Source organism: Melanotaenia boesemani, chromosome 4 (assembly GCF_017639745.1).
Source record: "Melanotaenia boesemani isolate fMelBoe1 chromosome 4, fMelBoe1.pri, whole genome shotgun sequence".
NCBI lineage: Eukaryota > Metazoa > Chordata > Actinopteri > Atheriniformes > Melanotaeniidae > Melanotaenia > Melanotaenia boesemani.
In genome coordinates this window covers 8,131,031-8,145,821 of record NC_055685.1, presented here as the reverse complement: position 1 = coordinate 8,145,821, position 14,791 = coordinate 8,131,031, and the positions used below count along the sequence as shown (strand labels likewise).

At 39.0% G+C, this 14,791-nt stretch overlaps 1 protein-coding gene across 1 annotated transcript in view; it reads left to right on the top strand.

Moving 5' to 3' along the window:
• The window catches only part of LOC121637794 (alpha-1,6-mannosylglycoprotein 6-beta-N-acetylglucosaminyltransferase B-like), a 189,433-nt gene that overhangs the window by 68,677 nt on the left and 105,965 nt on the right, over positions 1 to 14,791 (top strand). Inside the window, 1 exon segment of the mRNA XM_041982076.1 lies at positions 12,790 to 12,899. Within this exon segment, the coding sequence (XP_041838010.1) occupies positions 12,790 to 12,899 (110 nt within the window).

Here is a 14,791-nt window from a genome sequence, read left to right as displayed (position 1 = left end):
CGTTATTAAGAGTAAATAGATTAGTCATTCGTTCTGCATATCCCCTCTCTGTCTCAACAACAATCAATCCTTCTCCCTTCTTTCATTCTTTCATAGCTGCCGTACTGAAGTGTGGCTTTTCATCGTCTCTGTCATTTTTCCCCTCTAACAGCCTGTTGTGGAAATGGCTGGCTATTACCACCAAACCACTGAAGTAAAAAAGACATGTCTTGTATGACCTTGCTGCTCCGGCTTTTATCTAACCGCTTCTATAGTTAACACCAAAGCATCCCATTTGTCCTCTCTATCCAATGTTCTCTTGATTCCACTTTTTATTTCCAAACTGCCTCACTGAACTCAGCAGGTGTGATGTGATACACACTGACAGAAATCCCCTCACTTCCTCAAACCTTGTTAAATGATCCCTGATAAAAGCTCAGATTCCGATCCGTGTAGATGCACCGGAGCGAAAGGATGGAGCGATTAATATGGCCTGACGTTGTTGTTAACTGCAATCAATGTCTAGTAATGGGCTGTTAAATGCAGAGGAAGCCGTTCTACTCTTAGGCCATTACAAAAGAAGTGCTCTGCGAGGGTGTAACACTCAGTTGTCAGGTATTTAAACGAGGATGGCACATCCATATATTACTGATCTGAAGGGGCTTCGCTTAAGGTGAAGAGAGATTTACAACTAGGATGTAATTTCATTAGGGACTTTGAATGTGGCATGGTTGTTGGTCTGAGTATTTCAGAAACTGCTCATTTATTGGGATTTTCAAACACCACTATCTCTAGGGTTTACAGAGAATGGTCTGAAAATATCCAGCGAGTAGCAGTTGTCTGGACCAGAATGTCTTGTTGATGACCGAGGAGAATGGGCAGACTGGTTGGAGATGATAGAAAAGGCAACAGGAAATCAAATAAGCACTGGTTCCAACCAAGATATGCAGAATAGCATCTCTAAACACACAACACATCCAACCTTGAAGCAGATGGGTTACAGCAGCAGAAGACCACACCGGGTGCCTCCTGTCAGCTAAGAACAGGAAACTGAGGCTACAATTCACACACACTCACCAACACTGGACAATAATATCATGTTCTGGGTTTTTGTTTTTTCTTTTGGTCTTGTCATGTTTAGTTCTGCTTTGCTTTCTGCTTCCTGGTATTAGTGAACCTGGTTTGATTAGGCTAACCCCTGTCACCTGTTTCTTGTTAGTTCTCCTGTGTTTATATACTCCTCGGTTTAATTTATTCCATGCCATATTTTGTCCGTAGTCTAGTTTAATTTTTTTGTTATTATAACCTATTTTACTGCATCTGTTTGTTTTCTGCCTCATAAGCCTGCGTTTGGGTCCTTACCTCCACCTCAACCCGTTACAAATAGGAGATGGAAAAACGTTGCCTGGTTTGATGAGTCTCTCAGCTCCACATTCAGAAGGCAGGCTCAGGATTTGGAAACATTACAGCATGGATCCAACCTGCCTTGTATCAACAGCAGCGGCTGCTGGTGGTGTAATGGTGCGGAGGATGTTTCCCTCATGGATGTGCGACCAACAAATCTGCAGCAACCTCATGATGCTAATATGTCACCATGGACCAAAATTGTTGGATACAGACGAACTAAACTTTGAGCTTTAAAGCTGTTTGACTCTGTGCTGTCTTTATGTTGTTAGAGACCGCTGCTCAGCTGAAATTAACAAGTTATTTATCAGCATATTTATCAGCAACAGCAAAGTTGAAACAGAGAGTTTACAACTTCGGACTAGGATAAGAATTAAGTTGCTGATAATATATATATCAAATAAGCACTGGTTATATATATATACACAACTCATCCAGACCCACAACAGAAACTAACCAGGTGTTGATGGATTCCAGTGAGCGCTGGGAGGGAAAGAAACAACTAAAAACTCCAGATTCAGACAGTGAATCCACACAACAATGTGCTAAATGTCTCTTGAAAGACAAGTGGGTGAGACAAAAGCAGCCTGCCGGTCTTGTGTCGCGCTGTGTTCAACATGTGTCCCAACTGTGGCCCCGCCCCCTCCACATGTGGATAGAAGCGCTCTCGTTGAAAACTCTGTCTGGATGAGCTGTGATCAAACCATGAAATCACTGTGGATAACATGAAGCCCCCCCAATAGTTAAATAAATAGTTAAATAAAATTAAAAAAAAACAAGACTTGCTCACATGTATATTTTCAGACAACTTTTGTTTTAAACAATAACAAATTTTGCACCCTTTAAGCTTTTGCTTTGTTTAGTTTGTGGCGTATCATTTTTTTTTTTCTGTTCAAAGAATGTTCATGTTTAAGTTGATCTGAAGTGGTTTTAGTACGAAACATGTGAAAACTGTGTGATGGTATGATAAGCTGTGAGCATCAAACTCCCACTGGAGACCAAAAACATCATTTCTTTAATTCTTCTTATTCAACGGGAGTCCTTTATGAACAATGTGAAGTCAAAATCAGGACACTGGTGGAAAAGAAGAAGAAAAACTAATTGATTTTATTCTCAGCGCAGCATTGTTTGATTTTGACTGATCGTTGGAGCTGTGAAAGCTGGTGTTTTCATTCAGCTTAGAGAATGAAAGATATTGACTGAGGAAACTGTGGTGGGCAGAAAAGCACGGCCATGCACACTTACACACACCTCATGATGATGTTCCCTCATTGGAAGATGATGCATGCTCAACACATGTCTGTGTAATATACTGTGTGTGTGTTTGTGTTCATTAGTTCATTTGAGGACGTTTGTTAAAAGCAGTCAGAGTGTATCCCCTGACAGAGCACATGACCTCCAGGATTAATAGCTGGCCACACACAAACACACATTGTCATAACAGTGATGACCTAAGTCTCTCTTCAGTCCAGTGATTTTCACCCTGCCATTTATTTCTCCACTCCTACCGCCTCTGTCCATATCTCTACCTCTATCTTTGCTTTCCATCTCCACGTCCTTATCTTGATACTGTCTTGTCCTATCCCGTGTTGCACATACACTGCACAGCATGACAGTGTCTGGGGTATGAGTGTCGTGGGAAAGCGTGATTTTTTTTGCCAGAGGGGAGTTGGAAAAGAGGGCTTTATGAAATCATATCCCAAATCCAGGCCAGCACGCATTTACAGGAAGATACACATGTACACACAAGCTGGGCCGGAGTCTCATCTCTCTGTGAGCTTCGTAGCTGAATTCATCGGTGCTGACACACTCCCATGTAGTCGCGAATGAGACTTGATGTCTGAAGCCCCGGCCTGCAATTTGCCCACAGGGCAGCCACTCGTTAGAGCAGAAAACGGAGGGAAATAACAAGGAAGGGAGGAGGATGGCAAAAAACCTGAGAAAATGAGAGGAGGAGATGAAGGATGCAGAGTTCATTCACTCTGTTCTACCCAGCTGTGGAGGAAAGGGGGGATTGTTAAGCTTCTCCCTTAGGAGTGTGCGCTCTAAAGATCAGTGCCCTGGCTTGGCTTTGCGCATTTCCCCACCCCCCCAAGCTCTCATCTAAGCTCTCCCGGTAACAACACGTATCACAGGGGGCCTTCCTTCTACTGTTCTCAGTATATAGCTTTGCTGGAGGCCCTCAGCAAAGAGAAAAGCTTTTAGTTGCTCTTTGAATTCTCTTCTTCAGGGTATTTTGCACAGGTGCAAAGCTGCTGCAAGTGGAGGTGTATTGGTATGCTCTCATGAAATGCTTTCAAGAAAAAAAAAGCAAAAGTAGAGCTGTAGTTAAGGTCAGTCTGATTCCTTTTATGTTTTACTTGGAACAGAACTCAGCCTCCTATGTGTCTGAGCCACAGCGACATGGCTTTCTACTGGAAGGAAGAAGGAAGAGGAGAAAGGAAAAGGCAGCCTGACCTCATTACCCACCATCTAATACTTAAAAGCTTTACTAGAAAGGTTAGAAACTGTATTATACAATTTTCCTTACTCTGCCACCTAAGCTGATACTAAGCTGATTAAGTTGTGTTCTGATGTGAGTGTCTTCCCAGCACATCACTGGCCCACATCTTTACACCTGTTCTCCGGTGATGCCAATAAATGTCATGTCCTGCTGGTGTTTGCTTGGCTAGAAAGTTGTACAGACACGAGGGAGCTCATCGATACTCTGGAATCAATATTTTAATATCAGCCAGTCAAAATATCAGAGTTAATATTTTTTTTAATATAAAGATGCAACTTTGCTAATACATAACATGCCATTGGTTTTCACATCTGAGAGTTTTAGGCAACAGAATTAAAAATTACACCCACAATGTTTTCCTGTTGCATGATAATGGAAACCAATCAGATGTCATGATGGTGATGCTAGTGTTAATGCATTTATAAAAGTTCTTCAGCATTTTCTATTTGTTATATTTATCATATATATATCATAATTTTATATTTTATTTTAGTATATGCAATTTTACGATATTGAAATAATCTTTTATTAACTTACTGTCTGATTATTTTATTGTTTTCAGAATACTTTTATCTCCTTTTTATTTACTCATGAATATATTTAGTATAATTTTATGAGCTTTTAAATATTTATGTTCATGAGTTTTATTCATATTTCATATTTCTCTTACAAAAAAGATACTAATACATATTGTACAAACATCTGATTTTCCTTTAAGGAGCCAGAAGTATCAGTATCAATGAAAAAGTACTACAATGATAATTTATCAATAGCAAAAATCTTAGTATTGCTCATCCGTAGAGATCTGGTACATAGTCCTCCTTTTCTTTCCTCATCACACCCATGATTCCTTACTTTTCTGCTAACCTAAATGGTTCATGTTTAGTATCAAAAGTACATGGTTTTTAGAATTAATGGTTACAAAATATATTATTATTAAATGTACTTTCTGTTTTTATTACAAACATCAAATGTATATGAAATAAACAGCTTTATTTGTTAGGTCGCACCCTGCCACTATGAATTTTGGTGGTTTCCAAAAAGAAAAAAAAAAAAAAACAGATTCTCAAGTGCTGCTTTCAGATTTCCCAAAATCCTTTTGATTCCTTGAAATGTTAATTTAATAACATAATGTTTTTGCTTTGTCATTAAGTTCCTTGTACCTTGAATTTCCTCAAAATGAATAAAACAGTTGCAGAAAAACAATGTGGGTCCTTCAGGCTGTAAATTGCATTACAGCAGACTTTATGGTGATAAGAAAACAAATCTATCTACAGAAGAGTGTTCTGTGGCTTGAAGAACACACTGATTATCGTAATGAGCAACAGATTTTGCATTAAAGATTTCACCAGCTGTAACTTATCATTCTGTTTATTGTTGGATCTACTTCCTGCAGCCAGTTAACAGTTAGTGACTGCTGCATGGTTTTATGTTGTAGCATCGTTCCACTCAGTTACTGGTGAAAGATTTCATGTCCCCCAAGTCAACACTCAACTACATTATCCACAGAGTTTCTGTCCCTCCTTTTGGGGGACGTCCAGATGTAGTTCCCATCTACAGAAGAGGAGTGGAGAAACAGTATATAGATGCCAAAACATATGTGGCTGATTGATGGGAAACACAACAGCATTCAAGTGCTGGTACATAATAATAAAAGACAAATTCCTTTAACATAAAAAAACAACCCTCAGTCAGTGTTGCCTCAACTTGCAATTACAATTATCTTTCCTCCTCTGATTAGTTTAACATAATATAATATTTCTTAATATAAGAAATAAGATAAACAAAAAACAAAACAAAAAAATCTTTATTTGTATCCTTAGAAAGTCGAAGCCAAGTTAACATTGATTTTCTCTTACTGTTCCACTTCCACTTGGCATCCTCTAATTGTTTTTCCTCCCACATACATTCTTCCCTTTTTGTCTTGTCTTTTCCCTCCTCATTTCTGTTTTATTCCTCCTGTTTATAAATGAGCCAACTGTCTTAAATCATCAAAAGGAAAGAGGTTCATTACAAGAAGCGGGCAACAGTGGGGCATCAAATATGTATAGCCATGTATTTCTTTGATCGTAATCATCGTTTAATGTTTCACTCAAGCTGTTTTGTTGGCTTCCACATGAAGGCACAGAGGATCTTTTCATTTTACCATCTCTCTTCACACGAGCATGAACCCTTCCCCGTGCCACTCTAGTTGTGTTTGCTATGAATGGTTGATTAACTTCTCTTTATTTTCTGCCTGTTTTTATTTGTTAACCCTGCTAGTGTATGTTTCTCACAATCTCGCTCTATTTTGTCCTTTTTAGAGTTCGTTATTCAATCCCATCGTTCAGTTTGATTTCCACTGCCTTAGTGTCTCTTTCTATAAAAGCCTCCTTTCCCGTCGCCTCTTTGTTCATCTCTGGGGATGCATTTATATTGTTGCGGACGTAGATTTGAGATGAGGGGGTTTCACTCTACAGAGGCAAACCTGCACAAGCAAGGCCTGCTGAAAAAGGGCTTTGAAGCAGGGGTTCCCAAACTGAGGCCCCTAGGGGGAAGGGGCAGCCCAGAGTTATGAAAGGGGGGCAGCAAGGCTAAATTAAACTTATAGTTTTTGCACTGCTAACAAAACATAGACAAATTTGTGAAAGTATGAATTGGCTAAAGATGATGAATCAAAACAAATATTTCAACTTACCAAAAAAAAAAAAAAAAAAAGACAGAAAATGAAGATGATTTGGGCATATCTTGCCCTGGGCGTGACAAGGTAATGATCAAGTAATGATAAAGGTCATACTGTTGTATGTTGCCAAAAATTTGAGAGTATGAAGCTAAACAAGTTACAATGCTACTTGGTGGCTTTTCATCCTGAGCACAAAGAAAAGCCTGTTGATTACTTATAAACTAAAGAAATAAACTACTCAGCTGTCATATATCGCAGAGTTGTTTTACTAAACCAGCATCCATCTCAACCACATCTCAACTCACCTGTAGTAGTTTGCAGAGTTTTCTGGTTTAAACGCTCACCACTGTAGCAGAAGAGTTAAATCCTTCTGTCACTGACATGGTTTAAACCAGTGATTCCCAACCCTGGTCCTCAAAGCACACTATCCTGCAGGTCTTAGATGTCTCCCTGCTATGACACACCTGATTCAAATCCATGGCTCATTGGCAGACTCATACAGAACTTGTCAGAGATCCATTTAATGTGAATCAGGTGGGTTGCAGCAGGGAGACATCTAAGACCTGCAGGATAGTGTGCCTTGAGGACCAGGGTTGGGAATCACTGGCTTAAACTATAGTAATCAGAGTAGCAGCCAATAAACTAAAGACTATTTCATGGCACATTTCTTTGTACATTTCTTTATAAGCACTGGATTAGGGATGGGGTGGCCTTGACATTATTGTTATCGATAAAAAGAGGGCCCCACAGAAAAAGTTTGGGACCTGCTGCTTTAAAGCAAGATTGGTTACCCAGTTTGCAAAGTGAAGGTTTTGTCCTTCAGGCCACTGCATCTTTGTAGGAAGGCAGCTGTAATGCTGGGAACTTTAGTTAAATGTTAAATGTAATAACATCCTTGTTTTTAGCAGGTTTTCAGTTGACTATTATACCTAGTATAATGCTAGCTTATATTTGGATTAGCGTTATATTATCATTAGGGATGTATAGAAATTAAAATTTTTGATCCCAATTAATCACATGACTCTTGTGAAAACTCCAAATTTTTGTTTTCTAATTTGTTGAAATTCTACTCAAATGATAATTTCTTAAAATGCATATATGTGCTATGTAAATACACTAGTGCTTATCATTAGCTGAGCCCTAGTCTTTTCAGAAGTTTGCTGTGTTGACTGTGTTTAGCTAAATTTGTTTAGGAAAATTTTATTTGAAATTGTTAAGGCTGATTCTTTCGTTGGAAGCTCGGGAACAAAAGGACAAGAGAGGACCTCTTTATATTAAACCAAGATTTATTCTAATTTGGATCACAGGTAAAGCAATGCAGCGCTGGGCTCGGAGGACAGGTCATCCTGCTGCGCCCCGAACACTGGATGTGATCACATTTTATCTTTTGAGGCCGGGAGACTGCCTCGTACAATTGGATCGCTTGACACAAAACCAAATTGGCCAGTTATCATAGACATGAGCAGGCCACCCACTGCTGGTGGACTCAGATGGACAAATTCATTCCACACAAAAATACAGACAGAGGCTGTTATTGATTAGTTTTATAATCAATACACAGATTAGCTCAGATTCCAGAGTAACTTTTGTTTAAATGTTAGTTGTTATTTTTGTTATATCATAGTTTTTATCTTATTGTTTGTCAGTGTCTCAGAAGTGGAGATAAAGACCCATTTGATGCAGATGGTGGCTATGCTAAGTCCCAGCCTTTAGCAAAGACACTTTAGCACTACATGGAGCAGTTACTTAAACTTAACACTATCAGGTACCATGAACCATAGTGCTGACGTAGCAGTTAAAGGCTTCATGTGTTTCACCAATTAGTGCAGACTGAGATCTATTACATCATCAGGATTTAGCGTTAGCTTTGCTAGCACGTCATGTTGCAGGCTATGTGTACTCCTGTAAAACTACTACTGATTGAAGGAATATAAAAAAAAAATCATTCTTATTGTTTGGCATAGCAGATGGCATCAGTTGACATTAGATGCAGATTACAAATCTTATACTTAATCGAGGCAAGGTTAAGGGGAAGGTTAATATTTCTGTTCTGGTCATTTGAGTTAGCATTGTATGACTACTTACTTGCTTTATCCTAAGAATGTGTTGTAATGTGTTTCAGTGTAAGTATGGCTGAGGATAGTGTATAATTGTGTTAGTAATGCGCAACAACTGTAACTTCCTGTTACACTTCACCACACTTGCCTTATTGACTTGAGGAATGTAAATGTTATTAAAACTGATTTGAGGTTTAAAGGTGAGCTGTGTAAAAGAGAAAAGTTCTAGGTTCACATCAGATCTTTTTCTGTAGCCTGGCTAGAATTATACCTCATACATTAATGTCTTTTTTTTCTAATTTGTCCTGTCCAGCATGGTAGTAGCAGAATGATGGTCTGGCTACAGCGTTGCTTTGCCCAAGGGAGCTTTATGGGTATAAGGCTCCTCTTAATAATATGATTTTTTTTATTTATTCATATAGATTCGTGATAACATATTATGTTATAATGATGTTATGTCATAATAGCTTAACTTTTTAATGTTGATGGTTTCTGAGTATTTATAAGATCTAGACATGAGTTCATGCATTAGATACTTTAAAAGTTAAACCATGTGATGGCATAGATTAATCTAAGCTAGATTTAAGCTTTAAATTGGAGAAATACCTGCCAGTTCAGTTCCCTGATATCTCAAACTGTCTGTTGCTTAAATGAGCTTCTACACTGCAAACATCAAAACACTGCAAAGTTTAAAACTTTAAAGTAGTTCTGACCCTTAATGAGAAATCTTGCATTATTTCTGCTCCTATAAGGACACATTTTGGTGTCTTATAGCGCCACTGCTACTTCTGTTTGGTGTAAACAAACCCCGGATGACTGTGTCACTATATTATGGTCTAGACTCTTCACGGGAGCCCAGTCTTTTTTTGTCTTCATTAAAAAGATTGCTAGGACACCCTGGTGAATGAAGCACAAGTGTTAGCTTAAGTTAAAATGAGCTCAACTGTTATTTTTAGCTTCTTGCTGAGCAACTGTAATCTTAACAAGTAAAACAAGAAAGCAGCTATGGCTTATTTTTCCCTATTAGCCTTAATTTGCCCACAAACTAGCAGAAGCTAACAGAGAAGGATCCTAACCAACTAAAGTGATTCACGAACCTTAAACAAAATAATCATTGCAAACTCTGGCATGATTTTCTCTCAGCTCGTTTTGATCCCAACAAAAGGTTCGGAAGACCGTTATCTCAACATCTTTTCATAAAATCCTCAGCTTGTTCTCCCTTAATTGCCTTTTCTAACAATCGAGAACATGTTTTCCACATACCCTGTGGTGAGCTAGGTTTACCACTACTTCATGTTACACATAAATATAGTGCATGGGTGTCCAAAGTTGCTCCTCAAGGGCCACTGGCCTGCTGGCTTTAGATGTTTCCTGCTGCAGCCCACCTGAATCAGATTAATAGGTCAACATGATTGACCAGAACCTGACAACAAGCTGCTGAAGAGACCCATTTAATTTGAATCAGGTCTATTGGAGCAGGGAAACATCTAAAACTACCAGGACTGCAGCCCTGGAGGACCGGAGCCGGACACCCTGCTGTAGTGGATGTGTTGTCAAGGGAATTTAAGCAATAGCCATGTTAAAACTAAAGGGCAAGGGTTGTGGCTTTCTACTTCCACAGTTCAGTCATTGCAAGATGTTTTGAATCTTGGCTTGATGATTCTGCTCTGAGACAGTGACATGGGTTACTGCATGTTAAGTTGGCAGCGATTTCAGACCCTATTTCCTTTGCTCCCTTTCCTTGCTGGTTTATTTTCATACTGTGTATTCTTTAAGCAGTTTCATTTTATGTTAAATTTTCTAAGAAATGAAAAGAATATCTCCATATTGTTCAATAGTGTGGCTTTGCAAAACAACTCAAAGTCACTAATAATGCTTTCAGATAGACCATTCTGGTTCTGATTCTGGCCCTGCCTCCAGATCCATTCTGGAGTCTCAGAATCTCTGTGCTTTCTGGCAAACTGTCACATGTACACACCAGTTTCACACCAGAAAGTTAATGTTTAAGTCATCAGGCTCTTTATAACCTATGGTTTCCCAAATTAAGCAATATATTCAGAATTTCGTACGATGTAAGGAAGTCAACACAAGCTCACATATTGAAATTCAAACTGGTTTCCAGGCAATAAGCAGTACAGCAGAATTTAGGTATTTGTTTGATCGACTTAAGTTAGCCTATCTGAACTTTATTTAGTCAACCTGCCATCTTCATTTGTGGAAGACCCAGGGGTGGGGGAGGTCTGGATGGTGGGGTGGTGGTTAGCTCTGTTGCCTCGCAGCAACAAATTTCCTGGTTTGAGCCTCAGGCTTTCTGTGTGTATAGTATTTCTGTGTATGCATGGGTTCTTCCCAGGTACTCTAGCTTCTTCCTACAGTCCAAAGCCATGCGTGTTAGTTCAAATCCCTCCAAATTAAATTAAGTCACTCTAAATTCACCCTAGGAATAAGTGGTTGTTTGTGTCTGTGTTGGCTCTGGGATAGACTGGTAACCTGTACAAGGTGTCCCCTGCCTTTCGCCTATCTGCAGGGATAGGCTCCAGCTCCCTGTGATACTGTATTGGAATGTGCAGGCATAGAAAATGGAAGCATTCGCTTCAGGAATGTTTGAATTTAGGTTCTAGGACTGGCACGGGGCGCTGCTGGTGTGAAAGGGCTATGAGAGTCGGAGGTTGGGCCTTTCCTTTGTTTGACTCACTAAAAACTTCACTGAGATCCAAAACATACATTTTATAACTTTTATTAAGGTCAGCAAAAATTATAGTGGCCCTCTAACCTCTTCTCTACCTAAAAACCCAGCAACAAGTGTCCTTAGTGAGCTAGAATAATTACCACACAAGGCCATCCTATACATAATCATTATGATCTAAAAAAAAACAGAATACAGCAATTTCAGCAAACGTTTATGGCTCCTACACTCAGATTTACATACAAAGCTACTTTGAGACGTTACATAAAAAGCCGAATCTCATTGAATAGAATTACTTTATTACTTAGTTTTACATTTCAGCATCTCCACCGTCTGCAGACAGCTGTTGTCTCTGGAATAGGGCTGCACTCGAACAATAACTTCACTGTTGTAATGAACATACTGAAGAGGATCCAAGGAGAAGTGTCACTTGTGGAGCTGTAAATGAAGGATACAGACTGTGACATTGATGGCTTTTTTTGTTTTCAGTTTGTAAGGCAACCAAGGTTTTTTATTTTCTTTGGCATATTCTCTGATGCTTTTTTTTAAATCTATCTATCTATCTATCTATCTATCTATCTATCTATCTATCTATCTATCTATCTATCTTTAGTTAGGCAGACATGGGGTTTAATTGTTTGCACACATACTCATATATATTTGCATATACAGTCAATAATTCTGATCAACCTTTCCTGATATTTAATTGTGCTGCATTTCAGTCTTTTTATCATAATGAGGGTTTATACCTGTACTGACTAAACATTGCATGCATACACAAACAATGTTGACTGAAATGGAGTCACTTAAATGGACATAATGGGCACATGGTAAAAGGGTGTTTACACACATACTTTGCTTTGCATGTTGTGAAATCATCTTGCGATGTGCAAAAATTGAATGAGCACACAAACAGATGCAGACTGAAACACACACAAACGTATACACAGATTGTTTTGTGTAAATAGGAAGTCTGTCACCTTAAAGAGGAAGTGGCATTAGCCGTGGAGGTCAATTTCTATTTCACGCTCCAACCAAGTGTCTACCAATTTGCATTTTCCACAACTTACACTTCTGTATAGCTTGAAATGTAAAAAAAAAGATGAGGGTGACAAAGCAGAGGAATGGGAGAGGCGTGGAAGAAAATAATCAGATGAAAAAATAGCAACACAATAAGGTGAATATAGAAGGGAAATGAACTAAGACACCAGCTGTGAACTCATGGGAGGAAACTAAAACAATGAAAGAACTGAATGAATGAAAAGGCTGAATGAGAACTTATGCCAGTCTGTTTAACTGCTGGTCAGAGATTCAGATATGTGTGTGTGTGCATGTGTGTGTGTGTGTGTGAGAGAGAGAGAGAGAGAGAGAAAGAGAGAGAGAGAGAGAGAGATGCAGTGGTTTTATCTTCTGCTTCTAAATTTGAGCTTGTCTGACTTGACCTGTCCCTGTCTTTACCTGTAGTCACACAGCTGTTGTGTGTGTTGTGTCCATGCAGGTTTCAACCAGCCGGGCTGGTGGAGAGGATCCAAGCTATAGCCCAAAATGTCTCCAACATGGCTATCAGGGTGGAGCAGATTCTCCAAAACAGTATGGTGCAAAGCAGAGGTAGAGTATAATCATCATCATCATCTTAGCCATGGTATTCTTTTACCCTCTTGGCAAACTTTGACATTGAACTTATTTAATGGTTGACCTGGATCAAAGTTGCAGATGTGGAATCAAGTGACCAAAGATCTGAACCTTGGTCTCAGCATAAACACTTGCAGCTGGCTAACCACAGGAGAGAATGTGAGCATACATCCTTCTCCATCTCCGTGTTGGACTGATGTACCGTGCTGCTTGGAAGCTGGTATAACCTCCAGCCTGTGAAGACGTTGCTACTGGTGTTTTTACTATATCTCTGAGCATTTCATGGTCTAACCTTGTGGTGAAATTGCTGAAACGTCCACTCCTGGGAAGATTGGCAGCTGTCTTCAATGATCGACTCCAAATTATTTGAAAATGGCTTAAACCTCTTTCTAGGTTGAATGGCAGAAATAATTCTTTCACATTCATTCACAGATTTACTTTCTGATGTCTTTCCTCCTTGGCATTGAGTTAACAGTCACCTGAATGCTCCAGACCAGCAAAGTGATGAGTAGCTGATGAGAAGCGCCTGTTACTACCTATCCTCCCTACATCGCCAAATACATAATGTCACAACATAATTTAACGTGTTGTTGTGCACCTGAGATTGTATTACTAAATTCTGAGACCTGATCAGGACTTTTTACCTCCTCCAAGGTGGAGGTTATGTTTTCAGTGGTGTTGGTTTGTCTGTCTGTCTGTTAGCAACATAACACAAAAAGTTATGGATGGATTTTGATTACATTTTCAGGAAATGTCAGAAATGAAATAAGGAACAAGTTATTACATTTGGGGGGTGCACCAGATCACCGTCTGGGATCAGGATGGATTCTTTACTATTGGGAGATAGAAGCTGTAGTGGCAACATTATCTCTAACTAATGCCCAGGGTGTGTCCCAAATCGCGCACTTCTATACTTCGGACACTACATTTAAGTGTTTTATTAGTGTTTTAAATTGCACTTTATACTAACAGGTATGGGGGAGACATGCAAAGACACATGAACGTGTGCTGATGGTTTCTATTGTTATCTACTGAGATAGATTAATACAGTGAAGGCCACGGTTCTTTGTTTCACTAATGAGGCCTTTTAAAAGGCATTTAATAGCATAAAAGTATGACATGCAAACACGTATGTTAACGTGATTTTGGATGAAAAAAAAAGTGTATTAATGGAGCGGCACTGCTAAGCTGGTACGTCACTACCGGTAAGTGCAAAACGTTAGTGCTCAATTTTGATCAGGACTTACCCACGATAGTGTGCACTACAGAAGGTAGTGCTTAGTGCGCACTACGCACTACCTTCCAGTGCACTCATGTAAGTGCGCGGTTTGAGACACACTCCCGGAATCACTGGAGGAAAAAAAACAAAAACAAAAAACAAAAAACAAGATGACACCATGGCAGATATTAAATACACTGCTAGCCCAGATTGCCACCATGAGAGAAAATGTGAATGTCTTCAATAACTTTAAGACTATTTTAGCTATTTGCTTAATCTTGGTGTCTAAGGGCATGTTTCCAGGGTCAAGGATTAATGAAGGTGTGCACTCTTTGAGTGCTTTTGTGTTTTTTTCTTTTTATATCATGATGCATATAAACCCTTTAAAAACAGGTTTGTTTTCTTTTTCAGCACCAACTTAGTTATAGGATATGTAACTAAATCTCATCTTATCTAGATCTTCAATGTGTTGTGGAGCTTGTATTGAATGATAAACAGCACTATAAGTAATAACAATAATTATACAAGCCATTTGCCCATTCATCCAATCCACTTACCTCTTAGGAGTTACTAATAGAAATTGATGAAATGCATTATCTAAAAGGGAAATAGGTTTTATTGTGGGCACAAAATCAATCAGTAAAAAGTT